The sequence below is a fragment of the Coloeus monedula genome (assembly GCF_965178545.1).
Source record: "Coloeus monedula genome assembly, chromosome: 25".
Classification (NCBI taxonomy): domain Eukaryota; kingdom Metazoa; phylum Chordata; class Aves; order Passeriformes; family Corvidae; genus Coloeus; species Coloeus monedula.
In genome coordinates, this window is record NC_138805.1 from 478,814 (window position 1) to 501,302 (window position 22,489).

Below are 22,489 nucleotides of genomic sequence, written 5' to 3' on the forward strand. Positions count from 1 at the left end.
GCATTTCCCAGAGAGGTTCTGGACACCACATCCCTGGAGGTGTCCAGGTGGTTGGACAGTGCTTGGAGCAACCTGGGATAGTGGAAGATGTGGAATGTGGTGGGATTCCATGTCCCTTCCAGCCTAAACCACGCTGGGATTTGATGAGTTTATGATTTGGTGGAGATGGTTTTGATAAAATTTTAGCATCGTGAACTTCCAGTCTTCAGAATTCTCATCTTGATGCTTCCTTGGGGTTTCTTGGGCGCGGGGATGGGCTGGGGTGTAGAAAAGGGCAGGAGAAACCATGAGGCAGTCCAAGGAGGAGATTTCTGTGGTCATGGGCTGACTTTGTACAATTTATCCATGTGTCATGAGTTTTTGGGGTTCAGAGCGTGTCCAGAGGTTGTCAGGTATTTATATCCAGTTGTTACTGCTGTGCTTTCGTGGCTCCTGAGCTACAGTTCTGATTCCACACTGAGGCAAATCCCTCCTGCAGCAAGGTGTTTGATGCTGGGAGGGGAGAGTGTCCCACCTTTGGAGTGTCCGGAAAGCTGGTGTTGCTTCCTCCAGCCTTCCTCGCCCAGCACCGAGCCCTGCTTGTGGGAGGGTCTGGTGGGGCTGTGCTCCAGCAGAACTGCTGCCAGGAGAGCCAGGAGTGCCCTTCCTAATGGGAATTCAGCTCTGTTCACATCCTGCACCTCCACACATGGTACCACCAGGCTCCTGTGCCAAGGCTCTCCAGGGCACGTTTGTTTGTCCCTTGTGTGCTTTGGTGAGTTGTGTTTCTGGCCTTTGCTTCAGGAGTTCAGTTCTTGGCCCTGCTTCTCTGCACATGAAAAATCCCGAATCTTACTCAGCACAGCACAGTTCGAATACAAATACCTCTCTGTGGATGACAGGAGGCTGAGAAATCACAGCATAAATGTAGCTGCACTTGGAGTAGAAAAGGTGCTTAGAATCTGTGACAGTGAGACAGGATCAATGACTCCCTTAAGCCAGTTAAGCTGCTCATTGCCACAGCACTCTTCCCTCCATCAAAACTACTGTTGCTGGGAGTTCTGTGTTGTTTTTTCTTCTCCCTTGGCACTCCTGCTGATATGTCGGGTATATAAGGCATTTTTTCCAGTGACTTTGATTCTTATCAGTGTGGAAAAAAAGAAGTTAATATTGATTTATTGGGGGAGAAAACAGAAGAAGTGAGTAGGAGACTAATAGCTTGGAATGACAGGGCTGTATCAATTTTCAGTTCCCTCAGAGGAATAATGTGCTTGTTTCCAGCAAATGGAAAAGTAGACTATGAGTAAAACTGTCACTGGCCTCCCACAGAATGTAATGGATTTTGGAGCTCCGAGAAAAAAAAGACTTTGTGATTTTAATGCACTTTCCTTGAAAGTCAGCAGTTTTATGAAATGCTATATGCAGGAAGATAAAAACTGTATACATCTTATAGAGCGGTATAAAAAATCATATTCACTGCCTTAGTCTTACTTTTTTGACTGTGGATGAATACACTTCTCAATAAACTTAAACCACGTGTTATGGATTCAAGTGGTTTATATCCTTATCTGTGTCACCAGCACATAAACTCAATCTGTGAAAAAATGATGGACAAACACTGGAGAAAACCTCATTCCTGGTGTGTTCATGTGGCTTTTCTGTGTAAGTGGTTCTTGAATGAGCCAAATAAATATAAATTATGGTCCCCTCGCAGGCTGACAGGGGCTGTGTCTGTGCACATTGATTGGCAACAGCTGAGGGAAGAATCCTGCTTGGTCCAGGGGAAGACAGTGAAAGGAAGGATGCTTTGTTTTGTGGCAAGGCCACTTCTCTTCTACATAAATCAGGCAGGTTCTTTAATTTAATTGCCTCTTTGTTTTAGCCTGAAGCCACCAAGTGCTGGTTCCTCTTCCTGAGCCATCTCCATTGTCTTGACCCTGTAAATATTCACGCAGTTCAGCTGGGCTGTGCTCTCAGGAAAACCCGGGGCTCTGGGAGCAGGAGGATGATTGTGCTGCTGTTCAGGACCCAGGATCCTGTCCCGGTCCCTGACATAGTTTGTAGTGCAATGCCATCTAGTGTGCACAGGGCTCTCAGGATTGCCCTGCTCTGCAAATTCAGCACAGCAGCGGTCTCCTGCCTGCATCTAATTCCAGACATGCATTTCTGCCCGGAGAAACTGTGGCTGCCCCATCCCTGGAAGTGTCCAAGTGGTTGGACAGTGCTTGGAGCAACCTGGCATAGTGGCAGGTGTCCCTGCCCCTGGGATGAGATGGGATTCCATGTCCCTTCCAGCCTAAACCACTCTGGGATTTGATGAGTTTATGATTTGGTGGAGATGGGTTTGATAAAATTCTAGCATTGTGAGCTTCAGAATTCTCATCTTGGTGCTTCCTTGGGGTTTCTTGGGTGTGGGGATGGGCTGGGGTGTAGAAAAGGGCAGGAGAAACCGTGAGGCAGTCCAAGGAGGAGATTTCTGTGGTCATGGGCTGACTTTGTATAATTTATCCATGTGTCATAAATGAGTTTTTGGGGTTCAGAGCATGTCCAGAGGTTGTCAGGTATTTATATCCAGTTGTTACTGCTGTGCTTTCATGGCTCATGAGCTACAGTTCTGATTCCACACTGAGGCAAATCCCTCCTGCAGCAAGCTGGAGGCATTTGAACATGGCTGGGCTGTTCCTTGGGCCCTGTTTTTGGATAGTTTGGGTGCAGGAGAAGCATTTCTTCATTCCGTCTTCATTGGTACTTTGGTCTCTTAAATTCTGCACATGAACAAATACAGTTTTCCTGCCAGGAGGACAGAAGAATCCTCCCCTCTCCTGTGCTGAGGAATGTGCAACGTGAGGGGTTTGATTTCCTTTTCCAGCACTGTTTTGGTGTCGTGTGGTATCCAAGATGTTGGATTCTGGATGCTGCCAGGAGGGGGGCTGGGTCTCCCCAGGTTTTGACTAGACCTGCCATAGAGGATTCATTTCTGAATAATCTCCCTTGCTTTCAATTAATTGTGAAACCAGGCTTTAATAGAGTGTGAAATGGAAAAAGAGAGAGGTAACACCAGCTGCCTTTATTTACATGTGTTAATCAACACAGACCCAAACAACAACAAATTAAATTGGAGCCATTCAGAGGGTTTGAAACGCTCCAGATTTGGCTCAGGACTTTGAAAAACGTGTATTTTGTGGAGAGCTGGAAGGTCAGGGGCATTTATATTCTTTTTTAAATTACCCACTGTGCCAGAGCCCTGAAGTTCCTGTGTTCCAGCCATGCCAAGTGTGGCTGTAACCCATCATTAGCTGCGTGAGCTTTGCTTTGAGCAGGGATGTGGAAGGCATTTGCTCTGCCCTGTGGGGGCATGGCTGTGCTGGAAGGACTGACACAGGAGGGTGGCCACATGTGCCAGGAGTATCCGGGGTCTTTCCCACAGGTATGGCATTGCAGCCACCAGGGTCCAGCAGCCAGTGACTGAAGGTGGTTTCCTCTGGAGACAGCCTGGGTTTGCTGGTTCTGCAGGGCTGGATTGGCAGTTTGATGGGAATTTCTGTCGGAAACAGAGGTTGGTTTGCAGCCAAGGAATTTTTAGTTACCTGCTCAATTCAGCCCTGTGGGGCGAGGGGACAGCGAGTGCCTGGTGCTGGGGTGTTGTGGGTGCTGGTAAGGGTTTGTCACAGGATACACAGTGTGACTCCTGCATGATCCTCTGGCCTTGGGTTCCTGGGAAGCTCTTGGGTTTGGTGGTGGTTTCTTCTGGGAAAGAGTTGAGGCAAATTCAAGGAAAATTTTGCTTTGTTCCTCTACAGAACTTCACACTGGAGACACCAACCTGGTGGGGTGTAAAGCACATTGTGTGCACTCCCAAACTGCCTCAGCTCATCCCTGAGTCTATAAACACCCACAGCAGCAAGGAGATCAAAGGGAAATTATTTCAGAATTGGAAATTCAAGCAGGCTTCTGATCTGCATGTGCCAGTGAGAGCTGGATGTTGTTTGTGAGGATGAGAGCAATGATTTCATTTAATGAACTCAAATTAACTTAGAGAGTAGTCCATATCGTGGCTGGTTAAAATGTGATTTGTCAGTAGAGGGAATGAGAATATTTTGATTATTTGCTGGTGGGTTTTTTCCCACTTAGAAGGAAATCAGCTCTCTGGTAGGAAGTACGTTATCAAGTACCAGAACTTGTTTATCAGAAGGAGCAAAATTTGTAATGAGGCTGGTCTTACACAGGTAAGATCCTTTCCAGCTCCATGTGTTTATAAACCGTAAATGCTGATTCTTCACTCAAAGGTTGGACTTGATGTCTTGGAGGTCTTTTCTAACCTTAATGATTCTGTGATAGTGTGTGGTAGGGACCACACTCAAGACATCCCTCTCTTGCCTCTTACAGGTCATTTCAGGGTGCTTCTGGCCTCAGCAAATATGTTTCCATCCTCAGAAAAGATTTTCTTCATTGTCACTTTCTCTAATCCCTTTGTCCATGACAGGCCAGGCTGCACATAGTGATGTGTAGTGGCACCACCTCTGTGTCAGGAATTGCTTTCTGATTTTATCAGAAACAACCAGGTGCAGGAGGGGATTTGGAATCAGATGGGCTGAGGGACCCTGAGGGGAGAGCAGCACATGGAAGGCTCATTCTTGCTGATTATACCCTGTTTGCACTAAATAAGGCTGCTCCAGGGGTGGCCCAGGCTGTGTAATTTATAGGCACTGATTTCCTTCATAAACATTCCCTAAATGTTTATTTCTTTGTGCTGCAGCACCCCACAGTCTCACTTATTTGGGGATATGAGAAGCCATCTCATAAATTTTCCCAGCTTGTCATACCTGAAAATACAGCAAGCAGTGGCACATTTTCCAGTGTAACAGTTAAAGGCCTTCTTGACAGTTTAGTGGACAGGAAATTTCCAAGGTTTGGGAGAAATTGGGCATTGGGTAGGAAAGAAATAGAGTTTCTTTCTAACAATGCTAGTTTTCAATTCTTTAGACAGCTTGCATTGAGCATTAAAAATTCTCGGGGGTATTTTCAGAGCTGAAAGAACAAAGAGAAACTTTGAAGAGGAGGAAATTGCTATCAGCTGATGAAGAAGGCTTGAAAAGTTTATGTTCCTATTGTAAAAATCCATTTTACTGCCTTAAAAATGTATGTTCCTGCACTGTGCTGTGCTACACTCGACATTTGTGAGGAAGAAAAGCTGATTAATTGTCTTCACAGCCACCTGAAGATGCTTTTTAGGCCTCAAGGGTGTTTATCATGTAGGATATGGACAAGGGACACATAAAATAGATTGAAGTTGTTGTCAGTGTAGGCAACAAATGGGGAAAATTTGGAGAACTGCCCATGGGCAGGAGCAGAGGTATCAGGGCTGGAAGGGGCAGAACTCTCTGTCCCCTCCCTGTGTTGATACAGAAATAAATCTGCCAAGTGGGCAAGAGACTTGGAAAATCTGTTCTCTGCAGACTTAAAACATGAACTTTGAGGTGATCATTCCCTGGCATTTTTGGGCTGCCCAGCCCATCTCTGACACTGACAGTCTCAAACAGAGCATCATCTACAGTAAAATAGTAAGTGAAATACAGGTCTGACTTCTGACATACTCAGGGTAAAAGCTCTTCTTGGCTTGTGGAAGATGAAGGCTCTGACTGGGACCTACAGCTTTTGAGAACTGACTTTGTTCTAAAACTTCCCTGACTTGGACTGCAAAATTACACCTGAATTTGACAAGGGACCTCTGTGACCAAATGTAATGAAAGCACGAGGCTGTGCTGGGAAAGTGTCAGATCTTAATATTTCCATATTACCCTGGAGTTCACAGAGAAAAGGGAGTTAATGGCATTTCCTCCCTTTGGTGGTCAATCATCACCAGGCAGGGGTGGGCTGGCCGGGATAGAAACACTTCCATGGCCAGTGATTCCCAAAATGCCTCTTTCTCCGTAGAAAGGACTGAGCTTGGATATTCTGGACTGGCAGAAGTGTTGTGGAATTGCAGTAGCACATTGGTGTGGTGTTCATCAGAATAATCGCTCAGTTAAATTACCGCTCAAATTTAAAAATTGAAACCCACATTGAACCCAAGTTTTTGGGTCTGTGGGGAAGGTGACCTCCCTCTTAGTGTTGATCGGGTCTCAGGTGCTGAATGATAAAACCCAGCCAGTGAATAATGATCTGCAATATTGGATGTTGCAGATGAGTCTCATTCATTCTGTGTCGCACACAGGCCCCTCGGACACACAGACGTGTCCAGGCTGTTCACCGGCCAGGGAAGGCTTTGACAGCAAACTTTTCATCATCAAGCACTTGTTTTGTGTGGGGAGTGTGCAGTGAGCAGAGCCCCGCTGTGCCCCGGCGCTGGGCGCACATCCTGCACTGCTCCAGCCTGCGGGCTGCAGGGGCTGCAGGGGAGTTTCATGGAGCTGTAGCCCGGAGCCGGCCGGCAGCAGTGGGAAAGCAGGGACATGAGGAATCCTTCCCCGGACTGTGCTGGCTCTCAGACGTGTGCTGGCAGCTGCTGTCATTGCTTTGCTCTGCTCTGGGGCTGTGCAGCCTCTCGTGTGCCGCGCTGAGCACAATCCCTGCATGCATTCCCTGCTTCCCTGTTTCTCTTGGCTCCCGCTGAACTCCACGGCTCGTCCCGCGGGACCTTTCCAATGAGAGAGCGAGCGGCAGCGGGAGGCACAGCACGGCTTTCTCTGCGGTGCCAACTGAGCATGAAATGGGCAGCGTGGACGCGGCGCTCGGGGCAGCCGTGGGGGCAGAGCTCGGCTGGCGATAGGAGCGCTCGGCTGTGGAGCAGAGCCCGGTGCTGGCGATAGGAGCGCTCGGCTGTGGAGCAGAGCCCGGTGCTGGCGATAGGAGCGCTCGGCTGTGGAGCAGAGCCCGCTGCTGGCCCTAGGAACGCTCGTCTGTGGGGGCAGAGCCCGGTGCTGGCCCTGGGAACGCTCGGCTGTGGAGCAGAGCCCGGTGCTGGCCCTAGGAACGCTCGGCTGTGGAGCAGAGCCCGGTGCTGGCGATAGGAGCGCTCGGCTGTGGAGCAGAGCCCGGTGCTGGCCCTAGGAACGCTCGGCTGAGGGGTCAGAGCCCGCTGCTGGCGATAGGAACGCTCGGCTGTGGAGCAGAGCCCGCTGCTGGCGATAGGAACGCTCGGCTGAGGGGGCAGAGCTCGGTGCTGGCCCTAGGAACGCTCGGCTGAGGGGGCAGAGCCCGGTGCTGGCCCTAGGAACGATCGGCTGAGGGGGCAGAGCTCGGTGCTGGCCCTAGGAACGCTCGGCTGAGGGGGCAGAGCCCGGTGCTGGCCCTAGGAACGATCGGCTGAGGGGGCAGAGCCCGGTGCTGGCCCTAGGAACGCTCGGCTGTGGAGCAGAGCCCGGTGCTGGCCCTAGGAACGCTCGGCTGTGGAGCGAGAGACCCTGCCGTGGGCAGCTGGCTTTGATTCCCAGCCTGGAGCGCTGCAGTCCGGAGCTGATGCGGGGAAGGTTTTCTCAGTCGGCTGCTGGGAAGCTGCAGAGAGACCTGGAGCTGTTAGGCCTTGGCTAGGGAGCCCGTCCATGGAAAGAACGGAGTGTTGTAGCAGGGGTAAGTAGTGCACAGCCTCAGAGACCCTCTGGGCTTGCTCTGAGATCCTTTTTGTTTGCTGTGGTCATCAAGATAAAATAAAACCGCTGGAAGAGTGCCTGCAGGGTGGCAGCAAGTGCTGCTGTGGCAATAAAGAATGATTCAGATTCCAGTTTAACAAGGGTTCTTTGCAGAATCTTCAGAGGTAGTTCAGAGGGGGGGAGGTGGTTGTGTTGTTGTGCACACTGTCTTCCATGACAGATTTTAAAGCTGAGGATAATGCAAACTGTGATTCTCCTCCTAGAGATTAACCTGTGGCCTTTGGCAAGATCTTTTTGCAGTGAGGAAGTCAGTCTAAAAGCCATATTAATGAGGTATAGGGAATTAGCTGGGAGTGGAGTGGGGAACATCCCAGCAGAGCTTTCCTGCCTCAGGAGAAGGGAATGGCTTTTGAGATAAATGTTCTTAAACCTCTAGTGCATCTCCTACTAAGTAGAGAAAGGAGGGGCCAGTAATAAAAGGAGTGTCTTGCATTTTCTGGTGCTAAATGTGTTCCAAACTATTGCTAATAATTCCTAAGACATGCCCTTTGTTACATGGGTAGGGTTAGCAAAGGAGATTTTATCATTTATTTTCTCTTTTTTGATCTTCCATGTACCTTTATAAAGAATCTTTTGAACATAAAGGAGTATCTGTTGTCAAAGTGAGTGCATGTTGACTCTGAACTTTTACCTGTATAATTGTAGACCTTTATTCCATGTTTCTGAGGCAGATCTGTGGGTATGTGAAGCAGACTGGGATAAATCTTCCATCAGGTGCAGGGACACGTAATGCTCACTTGGATGTTGTGCTGACAGGAGCCACAGAGCAATCCTAGGAGGTTGCATGCATTTCTTCAGTCATAGCCAGTAAATTATTAACCAGACAAAATCAGCATCTGGACTTTCTAGGAATGCCATTGTCCCCGTGCCACCTCTGGAACTCGTGCCCTGGGAGCTCAGTGCCACTCCAGGTTCTCAGTGAGCAGCACAAGGGGGTGCTCAGCATCTCCAACACTCCTGCTAAACCCTTGTGAGAATTCCCCTGCTCCTTGCCTTGGCAGGCTGAGTCTCTGTAGCTGTCAGGATGTGTCCCAAAGCTCCCTTTGTGCTGGCTCAGCTCCTTGGCTTTTGTGTGGGAGAGTTGGACTTAAACCACTTCCTATTTCCTGCCTATCTTTGCTCCTTGCTTATCCTAAGGGCTACTGAGCCCTTCATCCCTCTACCCAGATTTGCATATGTGAAGAGAGGGAATCTCTTCCCAGACTTCTTCCCCCCCCATAAATTGGTCAGGCTGAGTGACACCTTTCATTTGGTTGGTGGTGCTGCTGATACAGCACCCGTGTCACTCAGAACTCCGAGCTTAATGTCTGCCATGAGTTAAAGAAACTGAGGGGGTTTTGTGTTTTATTTCTCTGTGTGTGTTTGGCGGAGCAGACTGAGCAGAGTAACCAGGATTTTTTGGACTGGCAGCTTTCAAATTCCTGCACAGTGTGCATGGCACTACTTCTCACACACAACATTCAGCCACTCTGCAATTTAAATTAATTATTTGGGATCTGTTTGACTTGTGGCTTTTTCCTTACACTGATTCCTTGCAGCACACTTCTGTGAATAGTCAGGCTTTCTCTTTCTTTTCTTTCCTTCTTTTCCTTCTTTTCCTTCTTTTCCTTCTTTTCCTTCTTTTCCTTCTTTTCCTTCTTTTCCTTCTTTTCCTTCTTTTCCTTCTTTTCCTTCTTTTCCTTCTTTTCCTTCTTTTCCTTCTTTTCCTTCTTTTCCTTCTTTTCCTTCTTTTCCTTCTTTTCCTTCTTTTCCTTCTTTTCCTTCTTTTCCTTCTTTTCCTTCTTTTCCTTCTTTTCCTTCTTCTCCTTCTTTTCCTTCTTCTCCTTCTTCTCCTTCTTCTCCCTTCCTTCCTTCCTTCCTTCCTTCCTTCCTTCCTTCCTTCCTTCCTTCCTGCTCCTCCAAGTACTGTGCAGCTTAATGAGAGCCAAGTCTCAGAAGTGTGAAACAAAACAAGAAGCTCAAAATCTTCTGCCTGGTCCTGAAATGCCCCCAAAGTTCCTTTTTGTAAAGTCACTCAAATATGTCTTCAAACTCTTTACATCAAACCTCTCTGCCTGGGACCTGGTTTCTGGTACCTGGAGGTGTCTGTGCCAGGGATTGCTGTTGTTTGTAATTAGATTTTGCTAGCAGTGTAGTGTTAACAGGAACCTGTGCCCGCAGTCATTTAACCCAGCCTTGCAATTGCTTTCATTAAGGAAATGTTTCATTTATGCCATATTTTTTTATGGAAATTGAATTTAGAAGGGATAAGTTGTGCACCCCAAGATTGTTTGCATTTCCTTGTGGCTGCACCACAGTTATTTCCTTTCCTTGGGAAAAGCAAAGCCCCAGGGGATGCAGAGCTCAAGGTGAGGTTGGCGAGGGATGCTGGGATGGAGCTCTGGGAACAAGAGCAGGACATCACACGTCCTCCTGGAATGGGCTGTTTTCCCCAAACAACAACACAGTCATTGCATCCACAGTGTGCCATAATGGAGGCTCTGTGTGCTGAGCCAGATGCACCCGGGCTGGGCTGACCCTGGCAGCTCTCCTTGGAGCAGCTGTGGATTGGATTCCCACCAGAGGTGTGCTGGCAGAGCTCTGTGCTTTGTGTTTGATCCCATGGGATGTCTCTTGGTGGCCAGAAGCCATAGATGGGAGTGAGTAACAGATTCTGCTCATTTATTTTCTAGTTCTCAGTCCCTGGAGAGCGTGTCCGTACAGGGGAGCACAGAAAGTTCACTCCTGTGCCCCTGTAGTGGTGGGAATGGCCTGATAACCTCCCTGGGGGCAAGGCTGCAGGAGGAATGTGATTGCCTGAACCACTCCACGCTCCCAGCCAGGCTCTGGCAGTGATGCCCCAGCTGTGGTCACAGTTACTGAGTGCAGGGACTTTCCAATTTGTCACTGTTTGTAGCTTCCTACCCCTTGTAAGTCTGGTGAGAGAACAGCCTCCCATGCCCCTGGCTGTTGGTTTGAGAGCCTGTGCTTAGTGTTGTGTTCCATGTTGTCTCCTGAACCCCAGAGACTGGAAGTCGTGTCCCCCCAGAGGAGAAGGAAATGAGGTCATCGTGGAAGCAAAAAAACACAGGAAGGAAATCTATGAAGCAAATCTGTCAGTAGTTCTGTTTCTCCCATGTCTTCCCAAATGCCATTCCAAGTGACATAGATCCTGTGTCGTAAAAACCAATAAAATCCAGGCTTTACCCAGCTAAGGTGAGAAGCAGTTCTCAGCCCAGTGGCTTCAGTTGATGAAGTTCAACACTGTTTATCTGAAGGCCGTGATTTCTGTAGCCTGGAATCCAAGGAGCGCAGAAGTTTCTCAACATAGAGAGCTTTAGAGACAGAAGACAAACCCAGGAAATTCCAACCAGAAACCCCACAGGTGGCAGATGGAGCCCATGGAGCAATCCGGGATGTTTTGTGCTCTGTGCCAATCCCCAGTGCCCGAGGCCCTGCTCTGCCTGCAGCCACATGCAGGGGTGTTCCTGCTTTGTTTTTAATAACCTCCGATATTTTAATTCCATGCAAACATTCTGTTTGGAGACGCTCAGAAGTTGTTTTTGCCTAATGGGGTCTCCAGTGGCCGCATCTAAGAAGTTTTTATCAATATTTCATTGCTTTTGAAGATTGACCTTCTTATACATTTAGCGGAAATAGAAGGGTGAGACCACTTGAGAAAACATTTGCAGCTTAATATGGGAAAATCTGAGGAAAGTGTCTCTGATATAACTCTGAGATTTTGTGTCTCAACAAGCTTAGGCATCAAATAGACTTGGCTTAGGAGTTAGAACAGACTCCAGCAGTTATACACCAGCGGCCTGCGTTGGCAGCTCCGCCTGGGATCGGGGATTGAAAGGGGGATCGTTCCAAGTTGTGCATTTCTGACTGCACTTAGGTCAAGGTTACTCCTGATTTCCTCTCCAGAGAGGCACCGGCTGGATCTCCTGTGATTTGTGTCTCAGAGCAGCTCTACAGCAGCAGCATGGGGAGGACCCTCCTGTCCAAAGCAGTGTGTGAGATTGGAAAGGGTAAAAATTCATGAGGAGTTGCCTTCCCTTTCCTCTTGCTGTGTGCCAGAGAAGTGTGGCACTGGCCAAGTGTTTTTAGATTTCTCTCTTAGCTGATTGATATCCCTTAACCTGCCTTATCTTTTTACCCTATGTCTGATGGGCCAGAGTGGACCTGTCCAGTCTGTGGAAAACTGAAAACCCAGCAGGTCAGATCTCAGAGCTGCTGTGGTTGCAGAGGAGTCTTTGCTGCCACCTCGAAGTGATGCCATTTCCCATCCTTCTGGGCAGAGCTCAGGGGATGTGTATTTTAAAAGTTGCAGCAGTTTGTCCCACGCCAGGAGCTCCACTTTTCCATGGGAGCCCAGCAGGGTCTTCTCAGTGTCCATACATCTCCACCTGTGTCTGCCACATCCCTGGAAGTGTCCAAGGCCAGGTTGGATAGGACTCTGAGCAGCCTGGGCTAGTGGAAGGTGTCCCTGCCTTAGAATAGAATTCTGTGATTCTATGATTTTAAAGTTATTCTCTGCAGGAGTTTTGATTTTGGAGGACTTCAAGGAGTGTCCCAGCTGTTCTCACCTCTCTCAGAAGCACCAAGATGTGCAGCACTTGTGCACAACCTCACTGGAAGCTGATATTAAAAACAAAATAGCCAAATAGCCCAAAGGAGACCTGTTCTTGCACTTGTAAGGCACATGTGGAGCCAGTGCTGCATCCAGTACCAGTAAAGCACCCCGAGGGTCCCACTGGGCTTGGGATCTGCCCTTTTCTTGAGCTGTTCATATTTATAAACCATGCTAGGATTTGTCAGTCTTGAAGGTGAAGCTCAGATGAAGGGATGCTGACTGCTGAATAATCATCCTGCCATAGGAAGAAATTGTCTTGTGTGATTTGCAAGCTTAAAATAGTTCTGGAAGTAACTGCAGGCAAAACACACATCCCACAACCTCTTACATTTACTCAGTGTGAGTTCTTGCATAAAACCCAACCTCTGAGTACACCTCTGATTGGATGGGAACTCTTGTCTGCTGGGAAAGAGATTTACTGTGTCCAGCTCTGGGGCCCGCCATGAAAGAAGGATGCGGAACTGCTGGAGCGAGTCCAGGGAGGATGCGAAGCTGCTGCCAGGGCTGGAGCCCCTCAGCTCTGGAGCCAGGCTGGGAGATGTGGGGGTGCTCACCTGGAGAGGAGAAGGCTCCAGGGAGAGCTCAGAGCCCCTTGCAGGGCCTAAAGGGGCTCCAGCAGAGCTGGAGAGGGACTGGCGACAAGGCATGGAGGGACAGGACCCAGGGAATGGCTTCCCAGTGCCAGAGGGCAGGGCTGGATGGGATATTGGGCAGGAATTGTTCCCTGGGAGGGTGGGCAGGCCCTGGCACAGGGTGCCCAGAGCAGCTGGGGCTGCCCCTGGATCCCTGGCAGTGCCCAAGGCCAGGCTGGACATTGGGGCTGGGAGCAGCCTGGGACAGTGGGAGGTGTCCCTGCCCATGGCAGGGGGTGGAATGTGATGAGCTTTAAGGTCCCTTCCAAGCCAGACCGTTCTGGGATTCCATGAGTCAACTTCACATCTCTCCCTCATATCCTTGCACATTCCAGTGATGTCTTCTGTTGTTTTGTGCTCAACCCATGGGGAGAAAACAGGGTGTCACAGAATCACCCTGTCACAGATCACAGAATATCCTGAGCCGGGAGGGACTCACCAGGATCATCCAGTCCCACCCCTGGCCCTGCACAGCCACTCCAACAACCCCACCCTGGGCATCCCTGGCAGCGCTGTCCAAACGCTCCTGGAGCTCTGGCAGCCTCAGGGCTGTGCCCATTCCCTGGGGAGCCTGGGCAGTGCCCAGCACCCTCTGGGGGAAGAACCTTTTCCCAAAATCCATCCTAACCCTCCCCTAGCACAGCTCCAGCCATTCCCTCGTGTGGTGTCACTGGGCACCAGAGAAGATCTCTCCATGGAGATGTTTTGCCTCTTTACTGCAGAGGTGCTGTGGAGTTTAATTCCAGCATCCAAACCCTTCCACACAATGGTATCTCACACTCCATACAAAACAGGTGTGGAAACCCAAGAAACACAGAATGCTTGTGTTTGGAAGAGTCCTTAGAGATCAAAATCCAGCTGATTTTGGTCAGGGGCAGCTGTGCTTGGATCTCTGCTCAGCTTGCTGCTGATGGTGGCTGAGTGTGGCTGGGCAGGCCCCTGGTGCTCCATGATTGTCCAGGGATAAGGCCCAGCATTCCACATGGTTCAGACGACGTGCAGCGAAGGATTTACTCACACCCTGGGGAGCCTGGAGTAGTGATTGTGTGGCATTACAGGAGGTGCATTTTCCTTTTTACTCTTATCAAGCCCTATTTGATTTTCTGTGTGTTTTTTGCTGCTTTTGAGTTTTGCTGTGTTGGAGTTGTCAGAGGGGTGATTTAGAATAGCAGGGGGAAAAAGGAGAGTCAGATAGAAAAATACTCTTTAAACGGGGCTTTCTTGTCTTTACTTTGATCATTACTTCAGGATATTTACACTTGGGTAAAGAAACCACTCTGTGGAAAATGTTCTTTTCCTGCTCCGAAGCCACAGTTGAGGATTAGAAGGGAAAACGGGAGAAGATAGGAAGTGTGTGGGAGGATAACTAGTATATTTAGCAAGATAAAGCTGGAGTGAGTCAAAACAGGCCAGATAAATACATTTATGCTGTCAGAGTAATTAGGTAGAAAATGTTTCCCTGTTTGAGAAGATTTGCCAACCTAAAATTTCAAATATAATAAAATAAAATCTTTACATGTATCAAAAGGCAGGTCTGGAAGATGCCCCATTACCACACAAGCTGCTGTGAGTAATGGCCTGGGTAATGAAGGTGAAGTGGGTCTTGGGTCAGCAGGATAATTTAGGAACTAGTGCAGGAACTGGCTGTTGGTGACTGGGGCTGAGATATGTGGTCACAGCTTTTCCTTATAATGAGGCAGCATCTCGGAGTTTAATTAGCTTTTAATTTCTTCAGGATTTGTCCCAAGGATATTTGGGTCTTAGAATTACTGTTTCTTAATCAAACATAGCGATGTTTCACAGGGAAATGAGCCTCCTGCTCCTTGCCTTGGCCACCAGACAGGCTTGCACCCAGTGCACACATTGCGTGAAGGTGCCGCTGGTCCCGGGACTTTGACCTCGTTTGATTTGCTAAAGTGCACAAATAACATAGATTAACAGACATTAAAGTGTGGTGGTTTAGGAAGGGGAAAGAAAAGTTATTCCTAATACTGTCAGAAAGAAGTTATCAGATGTAACAGTGCTCTGGAGGCTTGATGAGCTTTTGCCATGGCTGAGTGTGAGTGGCAGTAATTCCCATTGCCTGTGTCTGGCTGCCTTCCCCGGGGATTTAACCTGGAATTCCATCCTGGGAAAACATGCAAGATCACCAGCTTTCCTTGGAACAATGACACAACCTCTGCCAGGAAAAGCAGCAGCCTTTCCACTGACTTAAAACTCCTGGCTAAAGCTGTGGTCAGCGTTCCTGCCATCCCATCTCCTGGAGTTTCCTACAGATGTGAGCTCCTCATCCCACCTGGATCACTGGCCAGATGCTGCCAGTTGGTTGTGTTAGATCACAGGGGAGAGGGGCTGCTAATGAGGCTCAACTTGCTTGGACTTTACCTTATAATAACTAAGTTATATTCAGGATATAAATATAATTACATATTTATTGTCTTTTCTATTAGATATGTAATTTATTATATGAATATAATAATATTTATTATACAAATAATGTACTCACATTTATATGCATATATTTAGATATATACTACAATATAATTATATATATTAGGTGAATAATATTGCGTTAAATAGCAGTAATTAATGTTAAATAATTAATATTTTGAAGCATAGAGAAAGAGCTGTAGAGAGCAGCTGTGTTCATTTTATGTCCAGGGAGCTGGGAAAGGGGCTCAGGCTGGAGCAAAGGAGGCTCCGGGGGGGACCTTGTGGCTCTGCACAAGTCCCTGACAGGAGGGGGCAGCCGGGGGGGTCGGGCTCTGCTGGCAGGGAACAGGGACAGGAGGAGAGGGAATGGCCTCAGGCTGGGCCAGGGGAGGCTCAGGGTGGATATTGGGGAAAATTTCCTCCTGGAAAGGGCTGTCCAGCTCTGGCACAGCTGCCCAGGGCCAGTGGTGGAGTCCCCACCCCCAGAGGGATTTCAAATCCATGTGGATGTGACACTTGTGGACGTGGGTCAGTGGTGGCCTTGGCAGTGCTGGAGAAGCGGTTGGACTCCATGGTCTCAGAGGCTTTTTCAGCCTCAACAGTTCTGGGATTCTTCATAATTCCTTTGACTGGCCACGAAATGTGTGTTTTCCACGAGAAACCCTCAGGTCAGGGCCAAGGACAGGTTTCTGTCACCATCTCTGAGAGATGCCAGAAATGCCTCTGTCAGCTCAGATTGCTGGTGGATATTTGTGATTGTCCCAGTATTTTCCTGGAAAAGCTCCTGTTTGCACCAGCAGTGTCCCTAAAGCCTCTTGAAGGAGCAGTCCCTGGTGTGCAAACACAGCATCACCTGCCCAGGTCTTGGCTCTCTGCTGGCTCCCACTCAGGCATCGTTACCCAAGGAACTGAGATGAAACTTGGCAGGTGCTGTGTGGGAGACTGATATCAACTCCAGGAATTGTAGGAGTTATTTTACAGGGTTTTGCTGCTCTCTGGAGTGTTATTCCCTGGCTGTGTCCCAGGTCAGTGTAGCTCCACACCTCTGACATGAGATGAGGTGTCAGTGAATTAGATTAATTAAAGTTTACTAAAAGTTTACACTGTTTGGGAAGGATGATCTGCTCCTTCTATTTGGAATCAAGATTATTTTTCTAGCTCACAGTTCTCATTAATTGTCATCTAATTACCGAATGCCTCCCCCATTAAATTCTAACCTTAACTCTAATTCTGTTGGGGAGGGGGATTTCTTCGGGCTTTTTCTTTTCTTTTATGTTCCTTTTCTCTTTTTTACATATTTTAATTTTATTGTGAGCTCTCTGCTGCAGCTCTGTGTTACTCACTGGCTGTGATGTGCATGAGTGAGATCAGTGTGTTCATGGCTTTATGAAGCAGAAGTTGAATTAAGTCCCACAGACAAATTAAATCTATGCTTCCCAGGCTTCTCACAAATTATCCTTTCACCGGGAGAGCTGGGTGATGGAATTGACATCACTCAGGAAACAAGGAGATGAAAGTTAAAGCTGAGCTTCCTTTGACGTCTGGGGCTCAGGGGCACCAGGTCTTACCTGGCCAGGATTTGGCACTTTGTTAGTAGCCAACAATCCCAGTCCTGTCAACAGATTTATGTAGTGCTTTCCCTGAGATGATTTTTCACAGCTTTTGTGGTTTGTAAGAGGAGCACACAAGACTTCAGTGGCTGGAAATAAAAAATGATTGCACAGATCTCAAGGGTCATCTTTTAATTATTTTTAATTCTGAATGTGCCATATCATAACTCAGCCTCCTTCTTTGTCGCTGTTCTTCCCTACAACAGGAATGACCAATAAGTTTTGCTCTGCAGGAGACCCCTGTAATCAGTGCCCTTATCGCCCAGCTTGCCAGAGATGAGCCTCTGTCTCAGACATGAACTAGAAGCATTTTTAAGCTTGACCTCCCTATATATGTGATCAGCAAAGTCTTGGCCAGCAAGCGCTGCTCTTTTGGGCAAAAAGAGCCAAAAGCTTGTGGTACCAGTTTGCTGGTAGAGGAACAATGATCTGTGTTGAATTCATCATCAGTTCTCAGTGGGTGTGTGCAGGAAGCAGGGGGGAGACTCCCAAACTTGTCCCCAGCTGTGTAGAAGCAAATCTGAGCAATGCCTTGGCATTGTTGCCCAGAGAAGCTGTGGCTGCCCCATCCCTGGAAGTGTCCAAGGCCAGCTTGGAGCAACCTGGGACAGTGGGAGGTGTCCCTGCCCAAGGAACCAGATGAGCTTTAAGGTCCCTTCCAACCCAAACCATTCTGGGATTCCCTGATTCTGTGGTGTTTGCAATTATCCATAAAGTGTAGCGTGACCATTTTTAAGGCTTTCTTTGCATATCATGAAATGCTGCCAGTGAAAAGTTGAGGATACTCTAAATATAATTTATGAAATCGGTTTTCATCCATTCATCCTAGCTAAGTATATGTATTCCAACAATAAATGAACCTAATGGGACCTAATGCATCATAATTGTTCGTCAGGCTCAGAAGCTTTGACAGCCAATTTCAATGTGAAGAAGGAACATTGCAGATTATATATTATAAAATATGTGCTGTTTAACTCTGATCAGTTGCCATAAATGCTATTTACAGATTATTTATCTCAGGAAAACACGTTGGCACAGTTACAGGGATATCCACCAGGCCCTGCTGTTCTTTAAGAACACAAAAATCAATGTCCCACTTTGAAGCCAACCAAATTCTGCCTGTGAGTCATGTTCAGAGTCCAGTAAGGTCTTTGCTTTGTGCTTGGATTTCAAATCAAGCCTGGGGGCCACTGTGCTTTCCAGGATATTCTGTTTACAAGGGATGCAGCAGCAGGAAAGGCTTTTAAACGACAGGACAGCCACAATTTTTGGGAGAGCTTTGGTGCATGTCTATTAACAAAGCAAAATACAAGCTGAGCCACATGGGGACCGGGAACATGAGCGAATATTCATCTTTGGGGGCATTTTGATGTGAGGACAGCTGGATTGCAGGATAAACCCAATAGATTTTCCTGTGTAAACAGTTTCTGTCTCTGTCTCAGTCAGCACGAGGCTGCCTGTGGGAGGGGAGCAGTGTTCAGCTGGTTTTTACAACTCCCCTCTCAAACAAGACAGTTGCATGGATGTAGGGCCCATCCGTGGGCTGAGATGTCACCTCTCCACACAGTGAGTTTGTCTGAACAGTGACTGAAGCAGGGGCTGCCTGGGAGGGTGCAAACTCCCTGAATGTGCATCAGCAGGATGGTCCTCAGGTGGGTGTGCCTTGGGAATGGGGTTTGCTGTACCTCAGTGTCCTACACACATGGACCCCACACCTGCAGCTGACACACTGCTGCTCTCCTGAGGAGTCTGTGCAGGGCCCTGGTGAGGCCGGAGCCCGGCCTGGTGGCCGTGTGTGAGAGGGACAGGGATGAACTCAACCCATCCTAACTCGCCCCGTGCCTTTGTCTACCCCACGTTCTGCTGCACAGAATCAGGCCCTGAATTCCTTCCAGGGAGTTCTGGTGATTTTGTTGCCTGGCTGTTGTTTTTTCGGGGGCCTGTGGTGATGAGCTTCGGCACTGATACACAGTGAAGGGACACCTGAAATTCCCTTGGGGCTGGGAGGCTTGTATGCCCTCGGTGAGCGCAGGGGAGATGAAGGATGGAAACCTTTCTCCAGGAGTAGGAAACCCACATTTAATTCATAGAATCCCAGAATGGGTTGGGTTGGAAGAGCCCTTAAAGCCCATCTTGTTCCACCCCCTGCCATGGGCAGGGACACCTCCCACTGTCCCAGGATGCTCCAAGTCCCTGTCCAGCCTGGCCTTGGGCACTGCCAGGGATCCAGGGGCAGCCCCAGCTGCTCTGGGCACCCTGTGCCAGGGCCTGCCCACCCTCCCAGGGAACAATTCCTTCCCAATATCCCATCCAGCCCTGCCCTCTGGCACTGGGAAGCCATTCCCTGTGTCCTGTCCCTCCATGCCTTGTCGCCAGTCCCTCTGCAGCTCTGCTGGAGCCCCTTTAGGCCCTGCAAGGGGCTCTGAGCTCTCCCTGGAGCCTTCCCTTTTCCAGGCTGAACACTTCCAGTTCTCTCAGCCTTTCCTTACAGAAGGGTTGCTCCAGCCTTTGGATCATCTTTGTGGCCTCTTTGAACTGGAGCTCCTCATGCCTGGCAAACATGGAAAATATCTCCAGCATTTGTAAGCCTTCCTCTACTGCTTGCTTTGGGTTTCCTTTGGCTGTAGTTTCAAAACTCAGTAGCACTTCAAATGTGACATTTGATAGCAAAGAATGATGACAAAGGTGGGGGGAAGGTGCAATACAGAAGCAGTGGTTGTGTTTAATCACATTAATGGCAGCAGCCTAGGCTGATAATAAATTGTACAAGTCCAAAGACCTTCTTTGGTCCAGGAATGTTGTTAATTACCTGTCTACAGCCATCAGAAAAGAAATTAGTATTGGGTTGGTGGAGGGAGAAGGCTGAATCCATGTGCTGTGGGACTTCCTTGCAGAGAGAAGGGAGATTGTGGCAGAACAAAATTAAATTAATTCCAGGTGTCATGGTCATTTGTGTGGAGAGAACTTTGCCTTCTTTGTCCCTCTTTCATGAGGTGTCTCTCACTCCCCACTTCTGATTTTCCTTGCTTACATTCATTGAATACATCAACTTGGGATTCTTCTCCTCAGCCTTTCTTTCATTTCTGCTTTTATTTGTTTCAGGATTTTTTCACTCTTGGCTAATTAGGATTTTTTTACAGCCTTTTAAGTTTTATGTACACATTTCCTTTATTTATTTGCTTTGCAAACAGTCTTAATTTGCTTATGATGATTTGTAATTTCTGTTCTCAGAGAAGATCATTAAACATAAGCCATTTTCAGTGCAGGATATCAAGACTAGGGGGATAACAGGGCCAGGAGTGGCATGCTCCGGCCTTGGTCCCTGTGCAGAAATGAGACAGTGAAATCTCTCCTCACTACTCTCACACAAACACATCCTGATGATGCAGTTAATGACTCTGGGTGTGATGAATGGTGCCATAAAACTCTGCTGGGGTGAATTGCTTGACAACACTGAAATTAGGAGATACGTTTTATTACCTAATGTCTGCCTGAATGTATAAAATAAAAAAATAAATAAAATGTGAGAAGGGGGTAGGGAGAAGCACTGTTCTATATTCACTAGCCATGAATATTTATAGAGATATTTTCAGTGAACAATTAATTTTGCAGACTTCTAAGCTGGAGGTTTAATCCTGCCTTGAACAGTTTGCCTCCCCATAATTGTTTTATTTTTGAACCATGTTTTTATTTTTAACCTGTCAGGTGAGGTGCCAGAATCCAGGAGAGTCTCCCCTGGGGCAGCTCCAGCCAGACAAGCCCTTCCCTGATGATTCCCCGATTCCCTGAGACCAGACATGTCTTGGAGCTGGCTGGTGTGGATGTTGTGCTCCATGTGCCATGGTGTGCCTGGTTTATCCCCCTCACTGACCTGCTCCTCTCTCTCTCCCCTCCCTGTCTCTGCAGCTTTCGCTCCCGGAGGAACAGAATGAAGTAACGAGGAATGGCTGTGAGTCCAAGGAACTCGTGTACCTGGTGCAGATCTCGTGTCAGGTAAACGCCCCTTTTCCTCTCCCCAGCCTGGCTTTCATTCTCTTTCCAACAGAGCCCCAGAATACTGTGATGTGACACTTCCCTGTGGTGTGGTTGGGGTTTTCCATCTCTTCCCTGGCTCAGTCCCCCAGGGATACTGCCTGTGGTGCTGCCACCAGCACGCTATAGGAGAGGAGAAGCATTGAGGGGAGAAAATGGAGAATGTGAAGCAAAGACTCCTTGCTGATGCCCAGGGATGAGCCCAGAGACAGGAGTGGGTGTGCCCAGGCTGAGGGCACTTTGGGGGGACACGGACACCTGGACAGGGAGAATCCCAGCCAGGGGTTTGTTACCACAGTGTGCTGATCCCAGACACCTGGTGTGGAATTCTCATCTCAAGATGCTTTGGGCAGAGGAATCTGCTGCTCTGTCCCACAAATTCTCCACCTGCTGATCTGTGTGACTTTGTAAAATGCTACATAATGGGTGTGTTTTAATATGCTCAGTGAGTCCCTCTCTGTGAGAGATGCAGGGCAGGGGCAGGTTCAGTGCAGTTATTGCCTGGGTTTGGGTGCTTTCCTGGGTTTAGGATAGCAGCTCTTTCCATGATTCACCTCAGCACCTGAGTGTCCCTCTTTTCAAGGAGTACACACAGATGGGGTGAATCTGCAGTGCCCCTGCTCTGCTGCCTCAGCTCTGTGCTCAGAGTGGGCTGTTGGGAGCGAGGAACACAAACACAGCATCCTTTATCCCGAGGAACAGAGCATCCTGCATCCTATGGAGCACAGCATTCCACATCCTGGAGAGCAGAGCCTCTCGCTCTGTTCTGGAGATGGAGCCTGGCCGGGCTGAGCTCCAGCAGGGTTAATTCCAGCAGGGAATTCCCCTCTGTGGGCAGCTTTCATGTGTTCCTGTACGTGTTTATAAATGTGCTCTCGGGAGAGGGAAGGGAGGTTCCAAGTAGACATCTCTCAAATTTGCCAGTGTTTGGGAATTTTCCAGGACTGTTGTAACCCCCTGGAGCCAGTCTGGCACAAAAGCAGCACTTCCCAGGCCAGCAGCCCAGGCTGGCAAGCAGCACAGCAAACCCTGACGGCGGGCACACGTCTGTGTCCAGCCATGGGCAGGGCAGTGCCTGGGAAAGGGAGTTCCAGGGGACTGTAGGAAACTGGAATTTCAGTGTTTGGAGCACTCACATTTGGGACACATTTGCAGTGCTTAGTAGAGGGATGAGCCCGGGGTTATTCCCTGGCTGTTGCAGGTGAGCCTGGAGAATGTGGCAGTTTTCCTCTAGCTCCAGAGTACATCACTTCTGATCCTTCCCCCACCCTACACCTGCAGAGGTTCACAGGGTGCCTCAGGTATAAGTGTGTCCCAAAGCCTGCAGAATGTCCCTGTGCAGGAGGGAGCCTCAGGAGCAGCAGAGAGCTGGGATGGGGCAGGATGGAGGTGAGGCCTGTCCCCACTCCTCTGGCACCTCACTCCCACTCTCCAGTGCTTTGCAGGGATGTGTCTCAGGGTACAGATGGATTTCATCTGTGTGGGGACAGTGGGGGAAATTCTGAGCCTGGCAAAGGGAATTGCTCCTCTGCAGGCCCA

At 48.6% G+C, this 22,489-nt stretch overlaps 1 protein-coding gene across 1 annotated transcript in view; it reads left to right on the forward strand.

The window, feature by feature from the left end:
* The window catches only part of ARHGAP32 (Rho GTPase activating protein 32), a gene marked incomplete at its 3' end in the record, with an annotated part of 172,213 nt that overhangs the window by 60,447 nt on the left and 89,277 nt on the right, over positions 1 to 22,489 (forward strand). The window contains exon 6 of the mRNA XM_082297092.1: positions 20,825 to 20,911. Within this exon, the coding sequence (XP_082153218.1) occupies positions 20,825 to 20,911 (87 nt within the window). The remainder of the gene's footprint in view (positions 1 to 20,824; positions 20,912 to 22,489) is intronic.